This window comes from Catharus ustulatus, chromosome 11 (genome assembly GCF_009819885.2).
Source record: "Catharus ustulatus isolate bCatUst1 chromosome 11, bCatUst1.pri.v2, whole genome shotgun sequence".
NCBI lineage: Eukaryota > Metazoa > Chordata > Aves > Passeriformes > Turdidae > Catharus > Catharus ustulatus.
The window spans coordinates 7832614-7850431 of NC_046231.1; the positions used below are offsets into that span (position 1 = coordinate 7832614).

Sequence of the window (17818 nt, forward strand, 5' to 3'; positions counted from 1 at the left end):
GGCCGTCCCCAGCGGCTTGGGCTGGGCTGGGCTGCACCGCCCGGCCCCTCGCTCCGCCCGGTGGGGCTGAGCGGGGCGGGGCCGGGCCGAGCTCCGGCTCTGGCTCCGGGCAGCTCCGCGGGCTCTCCGGCGGCACCATGGGCCGGGACGGGCCGTGGCTCAACCTGTCCGGCAGCGCCTGTGCGGCGGGCGGGCCCTTCCCCGCCGGCACCGCCGCGCTGCTGGCCGCGCTCATGGGGCTGCTGGTGCTGGCCACGGTGCTGGGCAATGCCCTGGTCATCCTGGCGTTCGTGGTGGACCGGAGCCTCCGCACGCAGGGAAACTTCTTCTTCCTGAACCTGGCCGTCGCCGACCTGCTGGTGGGTGAGTAGCCGGGCGCCGCGGGGTGGGGGCTGGCTCTGCCCGTGTCACCGCCGAGCTCTGTCCGCAGGCGGCTTCTGCATCCCCCTCTACATCCCCTACGTGCTGACGGGCGAGTGGAGGCTCGGCAGGGGCTTGTGTAAGCTGTGGCTAGTGGTGGACTACCTGGTGTGCACCGCCTCCGTCTTCAACATCGTCCTGATCAGCTTCGACAGGTTCATCTGTGTCACCAGAGCGGTAAGGGCTGGGCAGGGGTGCCAGCGGGGCGGCAGGGACTCTAGGGCTGCCCTTCCAGGCAGTGGGGTTTACTTAGGGCACCTGGCTTTCAACACCCTTGAGCCTCTCTCATGAGACAGGGGTGATCGAGGCAGCTCCTCTCAGGCCTGCAAATAGTTCTGAGAGTGATCGGCTTTGCCAGAAAATGCATTTCCTTCTCACTTCTACAGTGGAAGAGGTACTCCGTTTTAGAAACAGGCACAGGCTGTGGCTGCAGAGGGAACAAGGTGTACTTATTTCCTCCTCAGCTGCATCTTGAATAAGCTTTAAAAGTATTACCCAGCTGAACCAGAGCTGCTGGCTCAGGACGCGGCCGTGCCCCTGCCAAGCTGAGGCACAAGGCAGAGACCTCCTAGCAGTGGGTATTAAACTGTTGGGGAATTGGATGTGGAGGGCTCTGTGTGGGTCAAAAGTGGCAGATTATAAGTTAACATCTTGCACAGGTGCACCATGTACACAGAAATAGCTCAAGTCGTGTCTGCGGCATGCCACTTATTAAAAAAGGAAGATTAGACTTTGCACTTAATTTTCACCTAGACCATAATGCCTCAAAGTATTTTGGATGGTGTCAAAATAACATGTTTTACCTGTTAAGAGGTTTCACACTTCTACACACACTTCTTGGTTACATTCCACCCACATTTTCTTAAAATGTTCATTTAGGTTTGTTGCTCATTTAAATCACAGACAGTACAAAGAGAGGCTGCAGAATCAATTCAGCAGTTTTACCAACTCCTTTATGAAGAGGGAGAAATGAACAGATTCATTCTTGAACAGTCAACACTCAGAATTCCTTTATTTTCTAGGTTCTGAATTAGCCATGAATATTTCTTTCATAAACCAACCTCTCATGACTATGCACATAGTATAAATATATAAACTAGATGGTTTCAGAAACAGAAATGGAAACTGGTCATAATAAATGAAAGTCATCATCCAATTTAAAATATTTCGCATTAATCCCTCATATAAAAATCCCTCCCCAAGCAAGAGTACAGAAAATGACTGTTGGGTTAGGGCAGCATGAGAACATATAAACAGGAATATCTGAAGTTGCAAATTATTCTCCATCTCAATGAAAATGGTAACTTCCTCCAAGACTGCTCCTGAAATCATTCATAGCTTTGTTAAGGACTGCAAAATCAGACCCAATTCAGACACACTGGGATTTCCTCAGCTCTGTGACTCCTCTAGCAGAACAGCACTGGCTGTAGAGATCAAGGCCCACAGATGGGGGCAGTAAATATGAACCCTGACAGAATTTAAGGCTGAGGACTTCATATTCCAAATGCTGTGTGGCTGCACTGTGGAGACATGAATGGTGAATTCCAAGGCACTGCATGAGTACTTGTCCAGTGCCTCAGGGACAGACACTCCAGGGAATCAGAATAGAGAAGACAATCTTGACTTTAAGATTCTGATGAATTCCATTACTGATCTGGCTCAGTATTACTTACACACTTATTATTTCTGCACCTTAGCTTCTCTATTTTCTAAATAATTGAAATCAGTTATTCTTCTGTAAAGCACTTTTGCAGACCACAACACTCCATCTGTACACCTTAACTGCAATCAGGAATTCTGCAAGTACTTAATGAAAGAATGAAATTAAGTATATCAGAAGATGTAAACTTTTTGTGTGATTTTCACATTAAGAAAATCTCTCTACAAAGTAGAAAGAATTTGCGTGATGTTCTGTGAATTCAAATTCTTTTATGTATTTTAAATTATTTTAAAATTCCAAAGAGTCCAATAAGTGTTTTTAACCATTTTGTAAACAGGTATCACAGCTAAATCAATTAAATATGAAGCAACGGGTGACAACCAATTCTAGGAAGAGCAGTGGTTATTTGCTTTGAAGGAGACTTTGTTTTTGAGCTTTTAAGATCTGATGCATGTTCTCAGGACTTATCCAATCACCTTGATAAGGTTTCTTGGAAGGCATATTTCAGAAATAACTCGTCTGTGATATCAGTAAGTTTGGTCTAACCCTCATCCCAAAACCAGTCTCTCACCAACTCTCACAATTGAGAGAGAGGGCCATGCTCCAAAGCAGCCACATAACTGTTTGGGATACATGTAATGTGTGTGACTTTTGTCCCTCAGGTCAGCTACAGGGCCCAGCAAGGGATGACCAGAAATGCAGTACTGAAGATGATGACTGTATGGATTGCTGCTTTCCTCCTCTATGGGCCAGCCATTCTCAGCTGGGAGCACATTGCCCAAAAGAGCATCCTCCCTGAAGGAGAATGTCATGCAGAATTCTTCTACAACTGGTATTTCCTAATGATTGCCTCTACTGTTGAATTCTTTACACCTTTCATCACTGTTATGTACTTTAATTTAAGTATTTACCTTAACATCAGGAAACGCACATTACTCCGAAATGAAAACCTCTCACCTTGTCAAGAGGACTGTGAAATGAATTTCCAGGGGGAAAAAAGAGAACACACTGTGTTTTTTGTAAAGCCAACTTACAGAGAGAAACATGAGAAGAGAACAAGCAGCCTTCTTCCCCCAAAGAAGGCTCCAGGGCTTCAGGCCTCGGCTGAGCTTGGCAATCAGCCATCAAATCTAAATGTCAGTCGTGACCTTCCACCCCTGCAGGTGGATGGAAAGACCAGGCCTCCCAGGAATGGCTTCTTGAAAGCAACAGAAAGCCTTTGCCAGCCCAGCAGCAAGGCGGACGTTGCTAACATTATGGCAAACAGATTTAGACTTTCCCGGGATAAAAGAGTAGCAAAGTCTTTAGCAGTTATTGTCTGTGTGTTTGGGCTGTGCTGGGCTCCATACACACTCCTGATGATCATCAGGGCAGCCTGCCACGGGCACTGTGTGCACTATTCCCTCTATGAGATCTCATTCTGGCTTCTGTGGGTGAACTCAGCCATCAACCCTGTTCTCTACCCACTGTGTCACATGAGCTTTAGGAAAGCATTCCTAAAACTCCTGTGTCCACAAAAGGCCAAAATTCATCCTGACATTTTGATGTGAAAAGTAGGAACGCTGAAAATTAATACATCTTGCATTTGGTGGGAGCACCAAAAAGCTAGTATTGCAATACCTGCAAATATTTACAGAATACTGGTAGGTAGGCACAAATGTAGATGTTTATGAATATGTACAAATACAGTCATCAACATAGCTGGGAAAATCACAGCAGTGAAAAGAAAGGTCATTTTTCAAAGCTCTTTGGAAAATTACACCAACAGTGTATTTTCTGGTAATGGTGCACTAGTGTTGAAGTGCTGAAAACAAAAAATAGCTTTCATGGCTAATAATTAGAGTTCAGGCTCTGTCACTTTTAATAACTAAATACTGCTGGAATTTCAGGAAGCCTTAATCTTGGATCTGTTATATCTTACCCCAAACCCACTTCAAGACATCAAGGGTTTCAGTTGTTGAGTCTAGGATGCTTTCCTCCACCTCCACTTAGTGGCAAACCAGACAGGATATGACCAACAATAAAAATACAGGAAAAGCATGGGACAGGAGGCAGCACAACAGTGATGTTACCAGAGAAGCTGAGCAACTGTAGCAGGTAAGGGACCACTGGAGTGGAAAAGGTGATGGAAGTGGAAGAGAGTGGAATACTTAGTAGAACAAAGTCCAGGAACAGAAGTATAGAAGGGTTTTGAGCTTTGTAATAGGAGATACAAGAATTAGTAACTTAAACCCTGGAAGAGTTTCACTAGGAGTTCCCTCCCTCAGCAGTGACTTTCTGGCCCCCACCCGAATCCTGCATGGGCAGGAATCTACAGAGGTCAAAACTCTACTTTTCACAGGGCTGAGGGCATTACTCTATGCTTTGCTGTAAGGACAGAGTAAGCCTAAGCAGTCTATGAGATCCATGATAGAGCTTTAGGTAAACTTCCTTTCCAGTAATTTTTTAAGACATTTTTTAAGATATTTACAGTTGGACCTTTACTACTTCTGGCTAGATTACAAAGTGTTGTTTTCCCCTACCCCACCCATTGAATCTTGCCATCCATCAAGTCATTAGTGGTCAAGAAAGTATCACTTGAAGTGTTGAGATATTTCCCAGGTTATGCGTGATGACTGGCACGACAGGAAGTCTGTTACAATTTACAGCCTTGCTACTGCCCAAGAGTGTTTCTGCCATTGTGCCTGTGCCACAGGAGCAGCTCATACAACTGATTCTGAGTTTGGAGCAGATTTATCCCACAAGGTGTCACACTGAGCATCACTAATGACACAAGTTTGTTCCACCATCACCGGCATTTACTACATAACCTAACAGATGCTTTCCTTTGCTGACAAGTGATAGTTACTGAACAGCTCTAATTGTCCAGTGCCACAGTCAAAATGCATGGTAATACAATCGTACAGTTTACAGGCAGTAAAATTGTTTACATTGTAAACTTTCAATAAAAGTAATTAAGAGCTGTGGAAGAGTTGTAAATGTTTAGCCTTAATAAGTGGGAGAGGGTGAAAAAGCACCACTCTACAACATTTGGGTGACTGCAGTTGAAACTGCAAAACTGGTATTTCAAAGACACTTCCAAATTACAAGGACTGACACTGAGGACTAAACAAATATGGTTAGCAAACACTGTAAACTAGGAGGACATATCCCTACCCTATGAATGCATCCACATGAACATCATCACCACATTCTGCTATGGATGTGCTATAACAAAACAGCTTAACAGTTCTCTGAGGAATAGTTTCAACAGATACAGAGCAACATGAAGATTTTTGAATTAGGATCAATTATAAAAAACCTGGGGAAGTAAAGCCTTTAAATTATCTCCCCATTTATTCCTCCTCCCTTCCAAGCCAGACTTATTTATCAGTGTACTACTGATCTAATAGTTGTATACTCTGCAATCGTTTCCTAGGTTTGTACTTGCCTTTTTCAGAAAACAGGTAGCATTAAATTATTGAACAATCCCACCAAAGTCTCCTTTACTATCCAATCAAGCTGGGACACATTTTTAGAAAGTGGTCACTCAAGGAGTAATGCAATTCAATCAGTTATCTTTAGAACACCACGTTCAGTAAAGGCAAACCAGACAGGTCAAAACTTGCAGCAGCTGGCATTAACCCATGGACTGTACCAGCTTCCCAGGAGCTGCCACTGCCCTGCTCTACTGCTTACTTTCCTACAGCACTGTCATTCAACTGCCATCAGCTCTCTGGCACAGAATCCAGTAGGATTCTTCCTCACTCCAGGTATGTCATAAAAGCATTCTGAAATGTGAGCACACAATCTCAGCACCATGTGGAGAAACACTGGGTCTGTATCACAAACTCCTACATTAGAAATGCCAGCAGCCACCCAGCTCAGCCAGGGTAACTATGCCTTGATCTTGCTGTCCCTACAAAACAAAAGTTCTTCCACTTCTATCAGAAGGTTCAGCATTAGCTTTGGGTTCAACAGTGGGCTCTGAAGAGACATGAAACAACAGGTGTTAATAGCAACTTTATTGTTTCACCGGTGCAAAATCATGATACTGAATAAACTTGTGTAATGCATTTTCCCCTAAATTTACAGTAATGAAGGTTATACATATCTATATAGATTGCAATTTCTCTATTTTTTATACTATTTGGAACAAAATTATCTTGATAAATATGCCCTGTGCACAGTACTGGCCCTCACTGAATGTCACAGAGCCTTAATATGCAAAATATAACTTCTGTTTTTGAACATGGTACTTTAAAACTCTCCAAACATGCATTAATATATTCTAGTTTTAGGGAAAAATATTACACTTAGTCTTAACTCGCATTAAAAGAAAAGCACAAGCAGAATTTGACATACAATAATCCCAAAAATCTGATGCTCTGTAAAGATCAGACACTGTTTCAGCTGACAGTCACTGCCAGTTTAGAGCTCTAGTGCTACAGAAGCAACAGTGAACAGACAGCAGAGAAATCAGAACTGAAGAGCCCTACCATGTCACATGGATTTCAAAGAAAGTTTCAGCCATGCTAACTGATGAAACCTGTAGTTGCTGGTCCAACCTTCCAAATTTGTTAGAGTACTCAACACAAGTGTTTGAAGTGCCAGACTGAACACATGAATGTTAACTTGACATTTCTGAAAGGCACAACCTAGGAACCTATCTTAAAAAAACAAAAAAAGGTATGTAAATGAGAACAGGTACAGTGAGTGTCTTTCTAAAGAACAAGACCTTCATAAATTGGCCCCTCAGATTCTGGTGATTCCCTCCTCAGACGCAAGTGCTCCAGTGTGTTGTGAAAGTGTTTGTTAATTTGTTCTGTTTCTTCAGTAGACTCAAGGTTTGGGAGATCTTCTCTGATCTTCTGTATAAGCTGATTCAAAACCTGAATTGTCACCTACGCAACATAAAACAGAAGTCATCAACACCATCTGTGTACAAGTACACAGACATTAGTTTTAACAGACTTGTCTTTAAGCTATCTGTATTTGGACAACCCTCCCAAATGCTGATAAGACTCTATGCAGACAAACTGTTGGGGATTGACTTCTCTGGTTCCTCACAGCACCCTTTCAAGTTTCAGAGTTCTGTGGAAATTCCCCCATCCCAGCAAATGTGAAAAACTTGTCATTAGATTGATAGATTTGTAACTACTCCAAACAGCATTTCTCTCCAGTGTAATCAATACAAATTTTAAAAGCTTCAAACAAATGGCACACCCAATCAGATTGCACATGCACTGTGAGATGATTGTTCCTTACAAAAGTCAGTCAGATTTAAAGTTATTCTTAGAGAACAAGTCATGGCTGCCCACAGGCAGAAGTTCAGCACTACACAAAATGCACTGCAAGCCACCAGAACATTCAGGGAGTGTTTTTACATCTGCCAATGCTTTGAAATTCAAAGCTTTATTTTCATCTCCATCAGGTACAGCATCTCCTCTACTAGAGCACTCCTATACTGAGAAGCCAGTTTAATTATTGGCAAGTCAGCAAATCCCTCAAATTTCTTTAGGAATTCTCTCAGAACTACAGGGTATTCTTTCTTGTCTGCTCTCAGCCAATGACATCAGAGGAGACACTGATCTCTACTTGACCAAGCACGTTTTCCAAACTGCATAACTCTTGTTTTGCCTGCTAACAGAAAATGGATCAGGTAACTATCTCACACATACATATGGTGTCATACCTATTTTGTGAAATTAAAGCTTACATCAACCTGGCAGAGTCAGCAGTGACCATGAACACCTGTAAAGAATTTTCTTTCCCTTCTGTACACATTATGTTAGGTAGCTCTAAAGCTACAATCTTACTACTTTCTCATCAAAGTTCCAGTAAGTTTTAATCTAAAATATTTCAGGTATACAAGTCTCACAATATTTAAATTCATAACTGAACTGCAAACATTACCCTCCATGTGAGAAGAACAAAGTTTAATCCGAAAGTTTTACTAGCACATCAAGAATTGACTCCTCTCTTACCACAAGGACTTGTGCCTCATGAGACTACCGGGCAAGCTGAAGAGAATTTGTGGTGTAAGTGTGAATGAAGAACTCAAAGAAACATTCTTTAAAAAAGATGCAAGAGAATGGACTTCCACTCACCGCCTCATTTTCCTTTTCATAAAAATAGATATATCTATTCAGAATTTCTATGAAAAGCTGGACTTGCAGAGAAGGGTCCATGCACTGATTTGCTATCTTCAGAGCCTTCTTTAGGCATTCCATCACTCTTTTTCCTCCATGAAGCTAGAAGGAAAAACACCAAAGTTACAAGAAACAAACGAACCTAGGGAGCTCCAGTACCTCTTCCCTTGGTGCACACAGCATTTCCTGGGGGTCTGCCACAGAAACACAAAACTACACAAACTGCAGAGCAAGCTGTCCATGAAAGCCCACCCTGCCTGACTGCCACCAACATTAGATTTTGTTAAATCACACAGTAACAAACAGTTGTTAAAAGTTTTCAATTATGAGGTCAATTAACTCAATTTTGTAACATGTACCATAATGCATACTTTGAAAAATGTTTCAAACTCTGCTCTTTAAAATGACAACAGCTTGTATAACAAGCCCTGGAGAACACAGGATTTTTTCACCTTTACTTCAACAACTTGTATCTTTAATTTGAAAGTTTAGTAGTTCACATGCAAACTGAGCTAATGTAATAAACACAAGCAAAGTGCAGCCCAGTCAACCAGCCTTTAACTAACTGACACTCAAAAGCTTTCCTTTTTAAAAGTAAAAACTTTCACCCTTAAATTAGTATTTTTTCTATTTTTTTATTTATGAAGTTTACACTGCAGTAAGTTTTAGAAGTTTCATATATTAGAGTAAATTCCAACCAAAGCTACTTCACCAATATATGTATTTTAGAAATGTCTACAGAGGGAAGGCAGAACTGTTACTGAGGCAGGATGTGTCCCACTGCTGTCACTTTGTTCTTACCTCCTCTCCATTCTTGTCAGTGTTTCGGCCAGACCAGAACAGATGGGCACAAGTGCTCACAGCTCGGCACTGGTCTGGCTTCTTCAGGAGTTTGGAGGCTGCCAGTGCACACTGAGTCCTCAAAGGCTCGTGGTTCTCCTCACTGAAGCACTTCATCCTCTCAAATGTCCCAATTATCAAGGTGATTGCAGCCAGCTGTGCTTTTGAGTCACTGATTTCATCTTCATATAGAGAGAAGGCCTAGACAAGGGAGAAAGCAAGACTCAATCAGAACACATCAGGGAAAAAAAATCACACCTGCTACTGACACAGCAAGAAACTGTCCAGTTTGCATTTCTTAAAAGCTTCAGGCAGGAAAAAAAATGTTTCATGTAGAGTGTAAAAATCAAGTCAATCCACAGACCAGAAAAAAGTCTTACAAGAAACAGTATTCCAGTGGTCATAGCAAATAAGTGTGATCCCACATATAATCTGAAGTGAGTTTTTCCTCATTTCAAGCACCTATTCAAACACAGAACTTCAGCAGCAGAAACAGGCCTTGAAGATTTGGTTCTTTGAAACACACAAAACAGCAGAGCAGAAGTTGATGGCAGGTCAGTAACGACAGAGTAGGTAAGAAAAGCACTGCTGCTACACGGATCAAGAATCTTCAGAGAGCAGACAAATCTTGAACTGTATCTCTAACGAAGTATATAATTGCCATGCTGCTCTCATAGTCAGAACTGTGCTACAAGAGCAACTGATACAACACAGTGAGCAAACCCAGATTATCAGCAACTCTGTTTGAAAACATGCATTTAGTAGCAGCATTAGAGGAACGATTAGGACAAAGCTACAACACAGATAACATGGAACACATTGGTTCTTTATGTGATGGGTAGGAGGGGAAAGTTTTTGCAATAAGTAAGGCTTAAGACCAAGTTACAAGTTCAAATACATTTTCAGAGTAGCTTATAATAGGTTCCAATACAAGGATTTTAACTGGCAAAGCCCAGCATAACAGCTGTGAACACTGCAGATTTTAGAAAAGTTCCAAAGAGTGCTTGTGGTCAGGGCAACACCAGCTAGATATCAGGAGCTGGAGACAGAAGCAGTGAAGGAGCATTTTATGCTGAGAAACTACACTCCTCCAGTGAGCCAACTACACGAGCAGGAGGCAGCATTGCAACATACCACTGTTGTCAGACTCAGTATTCAAATCAGTAGCAATGGAGCTTAATTCCACAGCAGCCTGGGAAGCAAGAATGAAATGAGGAGTTTCTACCTAGTAGCATTGGCTGTCAATCATTTCAGGTGTTTTAATCACACCAGATGGTTCAGTGCTCAGCAAACCTACCCAAATCAAAGGCAGCACAGGACACCAGCTCTAATAGATGGACACTCACCTGGGACATGAACTCATAGGCCACAGTTTCATGATTCTCAAAGCCAATCTCTCCTGCAGCCAGTGCTCCCTGCAAGAAGAGTCGCAGAGGAAGCTCTGCCAGCTCTGCTTTGATCAGAGCACTGATGGTCTGATGAGCAAATGAGAAGATCTTCTGGCACTTCTTTTCCCATTTGTCATCCTAGGCAAGAAAAACAAGTAAAGGCTTGAACAAGAGCATTTCTACAAGGAAAAGGGAATCTAAATTGCACTAAGACCTGTTAAGTGCTCCAATCTGATGCCACTCCAGAGCCCCAGCAGCACAGTTGGCTTCAGTGGGTCTGCACAAAGTATTTCTTTCACTTACAAGAATTTCATACCCATTTTTCCTACCAGCTCATAGAAGCCCTTCTCAGAAGCCTACATTGAACTGCAGTTAGGACAGCAATGCTTTGCACATAACTGAGCAAAAGCCTAATTAGCCAAGGGGAGAAAAATTCTGCTCAGTCTAGAGCAATCAAAAGTGGAAAAGAATTTTAAAATCTTCATTTTGAAGAGTATTTTAACATTTAAACATTTAAACTTATTTCCCCACAATATAACACCCACAATAAAGGAAATACATATTTAAAGGCAACTATCTCAATCAGAAAGCATTTAAGAGCCAAAGTGGATCAGTCATTATTTTAATGTACACTTTTACTACTACTGCATAAGTTAAAGCAAGTGCTTTTTTGTAGGTTTAGAAACATTACAATAATGTCATAATGTAGGTAATAATGTACAATAATGTAGATACAGTTTAGAAATTGATGAATTTCAATATCCAGATTTAAATCAGTTTCATGACATCCAGTAAAGGCACATAATTAGTCACCTTAATGAATGAACAAAACTAGCCAATTTCTGCTTCATCACTTCCCAAGTACTAAAGTAATTTACTATGACTTGATAAAAATCTTCATTAAATTAAAAAGCATTCAAACATAAGAAAAAACCTGCCTTGAGAAAAAACTCAAGCAAAACAAGCCTTCTGTATCAAGTCTGAGCATACTTTACAGTCAGACAAAATGGATTGTTACAAAAACAAAGCCAAGTAAGCATACAAGAGCAAGCTAGAGGTGAACTTACCACTTTGGAGTTCTCTTTGTAGCGAAAAGCGAGCTGGTAGGCAGCAAAAACCAAGGGCGGCAGTGTGAAACGAATGCGCTGGTTCCCCCCTGCCCCAAAGTGCTTCCGGGCAGTGTTGAGGATCTAGAACAGAAGCACTGTGAGCTGAGACACTCCTCCACAGAAACAAGCACTCAAGGGAAGCTCAGTGCCCCACCCTCAATGTATTTATAGGTTAGATGCAGAATTCATGCGAATAACCTGAATACACAGAAGTCTGTAATCACCCATTACACACTGGTTAGCCACTCTGGCTAATACACTTGGGACTAGGTTGTTTGAATTTGCATTTCATATCTCTTCCATACAGAATGCATAATTTAACATGAGATACTGTGAAAATCCTATAGCCTTGCATTTTTTCCTGCTGCTGCTGTATTGTAGAAAAATTTGATGCAAGCATTTGTGATGCTGAGGGAGTTATTAAACAGTATAAATAAAAGGTGTTAAGTAGCTCATAGAATTGTACCTAAAAGATAATGTAACAAGTCCTTTGATGGCATTTAAGGGTGGTCAATATGATTAAAGCAAAGGACTGCTAGAGGAGACTGACACTCAATCTTTGCAGAAACAGCTCCAACATCTCTAGCTATGTAAATTCTTTTGGGGTAGAAATACCAATTTCCTTGGTGCAAGCATTCCTTTGAGGGAAGCTTTGCTCTCTATAACAAAAAAAAAAAAAAGCCAAAAACCAAAATAAACACCTCCCTGCCTCCCCCCCAAAAAACCCCACCTTTCTCCTTTACTCCAGGTCCTGAAACCTGTCTCCAATTCTTGTAAAGTTAAGTTATGCTTCTCCCCATTACACAAGTTTCATTACACTTCAAGCAAGAATTTTTTTATATCCAGACCTTAAAGCCAAGCTAAATCAATGACAGTGCATAGCTTGCACTTTATTCTGCTGCTCTATTCTCACTGTTTATACAGTGTGACGTTGCTGCAACTTCAGGACAGAGTCAGTCAATTTTATTTCAGACACAAACTGTAACTTCAGAGTAGTCCCTAAGCATGCCTGACTCTGACATGAGCTAACTGTGCCATCTGCAGCAGCATCCCACTTCAGCACAGCTTCTGCCAACCTCTCCAGTGGACCTGCATAGACAGAATATCCCTGGCTCTACTCTAACACACACTTCTCAAGATAGTTTATTTGAAGTTTAAGTGACCTCCTTCTAAAGTCAGATATAGCAAACTAACAAGAGAGAACTACATTAAGCTGCCACAGATCAACTCAAACCATTACAAGTACCATAATGCACAAGTTTCAAGGAGATGTCAAATCTACTGTTACAGATGGACCAAGCAGAGCAAAATAATTTGGAACCAAGTAGCAGGACACTACACGCTGCATGAAGACCCCATCCTTACTGAAATTAAAATCCCAAGTACTAAACATACTAAGTTATATTTTCTGAGTCTCTTGGTATCAAAATACACAAATAGCACAATATTCCAAGCAGCACTTGTGATGTTTTCAATAGATGGTTGTATGAAGTTGTCAGAACATTGAGTTCCACAAACTAATACAGATAGTTGCCACCACATGGGATGAAAATTTTAAATCAACAAATGCTTAAGTCCTCATCTGCTTTTTTCTGAATAAACAACATATCATCCTACCACTAAAGGTATCATACATAATGCTCTCTACTGAGTTTGTGGTGCCAGAGAAGTGATGGCCCAGCTCCCAGTTTCACTCAAGTCTTGTACAGTCAATAATGCAAGCTCTGTGACCATTCAGAGAGCACAGACATTGAGAAGCACCAGTCACCAACCAGGTACTGTTGGTCAGGGTCATCAGAACGCAGCAGATGAATAAATCTTCCCACAAGACTTTGCTCATCAGCAAAGTCCTCAGGGTCAGGATCTTCAGCAGGCTGATCTGGTTGATCCTGGATCAACGTGGATACCAAATTCATGATAGCATCAACCTGTTAAAGGCAACAGAAGCTCTGTTTAAACTACAGCAGACCATAAGCATAAATTGCCAGCAATTGGGAACATCTTTAGAGCCACTCATAGTGGTGATGCTTCAGACATATGTGCCTTAGAGCCTGAAGAACTGTCCCTCTCAGCACAAGTGGGACAGGGCAGCACAGCAGTGCAGAGGAAATTCAGATTCCAAAGGGTATGTAGCCCTCTTTAGATAGCAAACCCAGTTTTAAAGGGATTCAGGGTCTTTGTTTACACCTAACAGATTAGTATCTAGCTGAGGTGTGGTAAATCAGAAGTAGCCTCTAGGATGAGGTTAGGTAAGATGTTCAAAGACATTTAAGAACACAGAAGGAAGAATTACCAAGTGGGATGAAGCCTGTGCCAGGGAGGAAGGGGTACGCAGGCTTAGGAAACAAAGCATGCCCTGCATGAAGTCGCTAAATGTGTTTTCAGGTCTTTGGACAGACATTTAAATACCCACAATTTCAAGTTAACTCATACCTGTTCTTGGGACACAATTTCTGTGTTATAATCCAACACGTTGCTAAGCACGTAACAACTCATGCTCTTCCTGGACTCATAATCAAAGTATTCAAAGAGTGGGTGAAAATGTTTTAGTTTCAGAACTGTCAGGATATTGTTGTAAGTATCAACAGGGATTTTCAAAAGTCTGGTCAGCTCCTTTGAAACAGCACTGCTTGTTGCAATACTAAAAGAAAATATATGCATAAAAACACAATTAATCAATGGTTCACACATGTAGACGGGTTTAAAGCCTCCTTCAGAGTATCAATTCTGAGGAATACAACAACCACCAAGCAACTTGGAGAAAGGAAACAAGTATCAAAAGAAGTCAGATCTTGTTCTTTGGGACATGCAGTAACAAATGCATGTTTTCAGTTGCTGCCAGCAGAAGCAGAGTGTGGTTGCAAAGGCAGCAATAGCAGAACTCTAGGGTGCTGTAAGGGATGCCTACAAAATGCACACACATTGTGTGGCTGTACAGCACAATAAGGCACAGGGGAGCAAGTCCTGGTTAGTCAGGAGTTCATCTGGGTCCAAAAGCAGTGACCTTATACATCCAGAGCACAGCTCTGCTATCTCACCAAACATGGCAAAATGCAGAAGGCCTGATTTTAGGGTATTAATCGCCAAGCCAAAGAAAATGCAAGAGACACTTACTGTTCCAGATTAAGTTTGTTGAATATTTCCACAGTAGTCTCTAACACCTTGTCAACATAGTCCACACGGTCTGGATAGCATTTCATAGCCAGGTTAATGAGAGAAACTTGCAAAGACACCACATCCTCTGAGGGCATATCCTGCCGAGACTGAAATTTAACACAGCATCAAGTTGATGCTAAATCACAGAATTTTGCACGAAACCACTCCCAAAACTGCGTGCAGGGATACCCAACATACCTGTATAACAGTAGCAACCTGCTGTGAAAAGATATCAAACAGTTTGATATCTGCTGGGATACCAGGCCCATCCTCACGATGTGCAAATAAAGCTAACCTGGTGACAGAGCAAGGAAAGTACCTTGGTCAGGACAGATTTTCGACTCTTCAAATACAGAGCAAAAAGAGGGACTGGTAGAAAAACTAAGTCCTTTAGGTATATTTAGAAGCTCTATTACAAGCAGAAAGGAAATTAATGGAAGTCAGAAGCCTTATGAGCAACTGAGCCTGGTAATTATCAGTCCTGGAAAAGAGCACTGACAGAAAAGGCAAAGTGAAGAAGAAACAGAAAGGACATTTTATAATTTATGTTCTTTAGCTAGAAGCAAGTGCTCTGTTTTTTTCCAGCGCATAAAGAGGTACAAAATGGGCTGATGGAGGAGCAAATATCCTGCATTTACTCATCCAGTGACATTACTGAAGTTAGAAACCAAATAGCATCCACCACAAAGCCTCCAGAAAAAAAAAAAACCCACAGAAGGAATATGCTGACTTAACTATTCTTTGTTGCTAAAGACCAACCAACATGTTTGAAACTTGCACTCCTTGCAGAGAACAAAATACAAAGTCAATTTGAGATGAATGGAGAAGTGAAGTATATTTTTTGTGGGGGTGGGGAGGGGAGATGGAGAAAGAAATTGCCGTCTAGCAAGCACTCAGAAGATGGTGAGAGGTATTTTTATCTGTAAGAGGACAAAGTCATGCCAATCACCATTTTTGCAAAAAATGAGATACAGGACAGAAAGCATCACTATCAAAAGACTAACTAACACCTTACCAGAGCTGCAGCTTAAGCTCAGCACTGCTATCTTTACTTTCTAATTCTTGACTACTCTGAATTAGGAAAAGAACGACAAAAATATCTAGGGAAAAGTATTGCATTAATTTTTTAAAAATTCTTTCTACAGGGTTTCTCAATTTTGATTCTGAATGAATTCTGGATCTGAAATAGAGACACATAAGAAAAGCCTGGGAGGCCAAAAAACTTCACTGCCAGGAAAAATAAGACATTGAACTATTCTTGTATTTGATCAGGGTGGTAAGAAGCAGACTTTCTAAAGCCAGGAACAATCACTGCCTTTTCTTAGAGGCACAAGGTAGCTTTCCTTGGCAACAGCTCAGTGTAAAGCCAGCAATGCTACAAGGTATGAACAAGCTGCAGGCAGATGGCAGCATAATTAAAAGTCATGAATGGTTTAGTAAGGTAACAAAGATCCCAAAGCAGCAAGACTATTTGCAGAGATTCCTTTAGCAGGAAAGCCCCACAGGAATAAGCATAAAACTTTCACAAGCTTTTCAGCAGTCAGTGATGCTCAGATTCAATTACCCAATGCCAGCTGAAACAAAGAGGAGAAAAGCCAAGAGGCACAACCTATACAGGGCAGCTTCACATCTTAACTGCACAATACTGAACTTCCTGGCCACTGCTGCTATGAGCTCCAACACAGACAAAACATTCTCCCTACACACATGGATTCCAAGGACAGATCCACTCATATGCTCCTACACTGGCAGTAACATCAGTGTCAAAATCTCAAGCTGCCGTACTACAAAGATAACCATGACATTGCCACCTTTCTGCCCTTGTCCTACAGCCTAAAGAGAGAGTTCTGGAAGCCACCAGTGGCCTAACAAACCCCAGCAGTGGTAAGGTTGGGAGGACAGAGGGTCAGTGCTGGTCAGTCACTTACTGGTGTTTAGAACAGTAAGAACACAAAAAACTTACTGTGGAGGTGATACCAAAGTTTAACAGCAAAAGCTACAAAAGGAAAGCTTTCTCACATGAATGATACTGCCACACTCTAATATAAGAGCCTAGCAAAATCTCCCATGACCTCTTTTAAAAGTAATCAAGATAGTCTCAAAAATCAGTTACAGGCAATGTTTCTTGGGATTTGGGGGTTTTGTGGTGTTCAGAATTTTTTTTTTGAAGTTAGCAAAATTATGAAAAATCTGAGCCACAGCATCAAATTGTGGGAAACCAACGAACTCCTGTGGACATCTCTGTATGAAGGCAGCAAAGGCAGCACAGTGTCTCTGACAAATGCACAAACACTGAAAGATCTTCCAGTAAAACCAAAGTCTTGAACACATAAATCTGGCATAACCTGGAGAAAACAAACTAGACTCAGTAAGTAAAAAAAATCAAGATCCTAAGTTATACCAGTCATGCCCAATACACACAAGTCCTCTCCAGGCATGAGAGAGGATACAGTAATCCTACCCAATGCTGAAGGCCAGGGGGACCCAAGATCCCTAAGTGAAGTCCCTACATCGGTACATGGACCAAATGTCTGGATGCAAGTGCAAAGGACAAAGCTTTTCTAGGGCCTGAGACAAGCCATGCAAGTGCCCTTCCTTTCTGCAGTAAGGAAGTGCAGGTGTTCACTGAAAACCAGTTTTTCCTTTCAGGATACAAATTAAAACTTCAGTTTGATCTTAAAGGTCTTTTCCAACCTAAAGGATTCTATGATTTCTCCCCCAAATCTGAACTCACTGCAAGCAGTTTAAGCAGTACCTCCACAGGAAAAACATGCTTTTGGGAGAACAGTAAAGATGCTACTGGCAAGCTAAGAATTAAGAAGGTAGCTCCATTTCCTACTAGCTTTGATCTGAAGAAGCATTATTATGTTCTCTGATCTCTGACCCTGCAAAGCAAAGTATCCCTGACAGATGATTTAGCCATTGGGATCTTCAAGTTTTCAAGAGGTACCTATGAATGACATGGTTGTTAAAGCAGGGAACTGCTGTCACTTCAGTTCTGAAGCATGAAACTGCTCAATACTAAATGGACTGTTTCCTGGCTTAATCTGTTTGCAAATTTTAATCAGTCCCTAAAACAGATTTCACTGAAAGCTGTAAAAGCAGAGCCCAGAG

General features: G+C 41.6%; 2 protein-coding genes across 2 annotated transcripts in view; one reads left to right on the forward strand and one right to left on the reverse strand.

Annotated features, from left to right (window-relative positions):
* On the forward strand, positions 1 to 6525 carry LOC117001250 (histamine H3 receptor-like). Its single transcript, XM_033069412.2, has 3 exons — positions 1 to 363; positions 431 to 597; positions 2743 to 6525. Exons 1-3 carry the CDS (start codon positions 138 to 140, stop codon positions 3628 to 3630), a joined length of 1281 nt encoding a protein of 426 aa, XP_032925303.1. The 5' UTR covers positions 1 to 137; the 3' UTR covers positions 3631 to 6525.
* VPS35 (VPS35 retromer complex component) overlaps positions 6070 to 17818 on the reverse strand; it is a 25227-nt gene continuing 13478 nt past the window's right edge. Inside the window, exons 9-17 of the mRNA XM_033069411.2 lie at positions 14903 to 14999; positions 14663 to 14811; positions 13982 to 14189; positions 13321 to 13476; positions 11507 to 11629; positions 10398 to 10577; positions 9013 to 9252; positions 8170 to 8313; positions 6070 to 6963 (exon numbers count right to left, since the gene is read on the reverse strand). Of these exons, the coding sequence (XP_032925302.1) occupies positions 6784 to 6963; positions 8170 to 8313; positions 9013 to 9252; positions 10398 to 10577; positions 11507 to 11629; positions 13321 to 13476; positions 13982 to 14189; positions 14663 to 14811; positions 14903 to 14999 (1477 nt within the window). The 3' untranslated portion in view covers positions 6070 to 6783. The remainder of the gene's footprint in view (positions 6964 to 8169; positions 8314 to 9012; positions 9253 to 10397; positions 10578 to 11506; positions 11630 to 13320; positions 13477 to 13981; positions 14190 to 14662; positions 14812 to 14902; positions 15000 to 17818) is intronic.

Excerpts from the sequence above, each read along its gene's own strand:
- LOC117001250 (XM_033069412.2), top strand. The coding sequence starts at position 138 with ATGGGCCGGGACGGGCCGTGGCTCAACCTGTCCGGCAGCGCCTGTGCG. Across the intron at positions 364-430 it reads CGTCGCCGACCTGCTGGTGG|GCGGCTTCTGCATCCCCCTC; the intron begins GTGAGTAGCCGG and ends CTCTGTCCGCAG. Across the intron at positions 598-2,742 it reads TCATCTGTGTCACCAGAGCG|GTCAGCTACAGGGCCCAGCA; the intron begins GTAAGGGCTGGG and ends TTTGTCCCTCAG.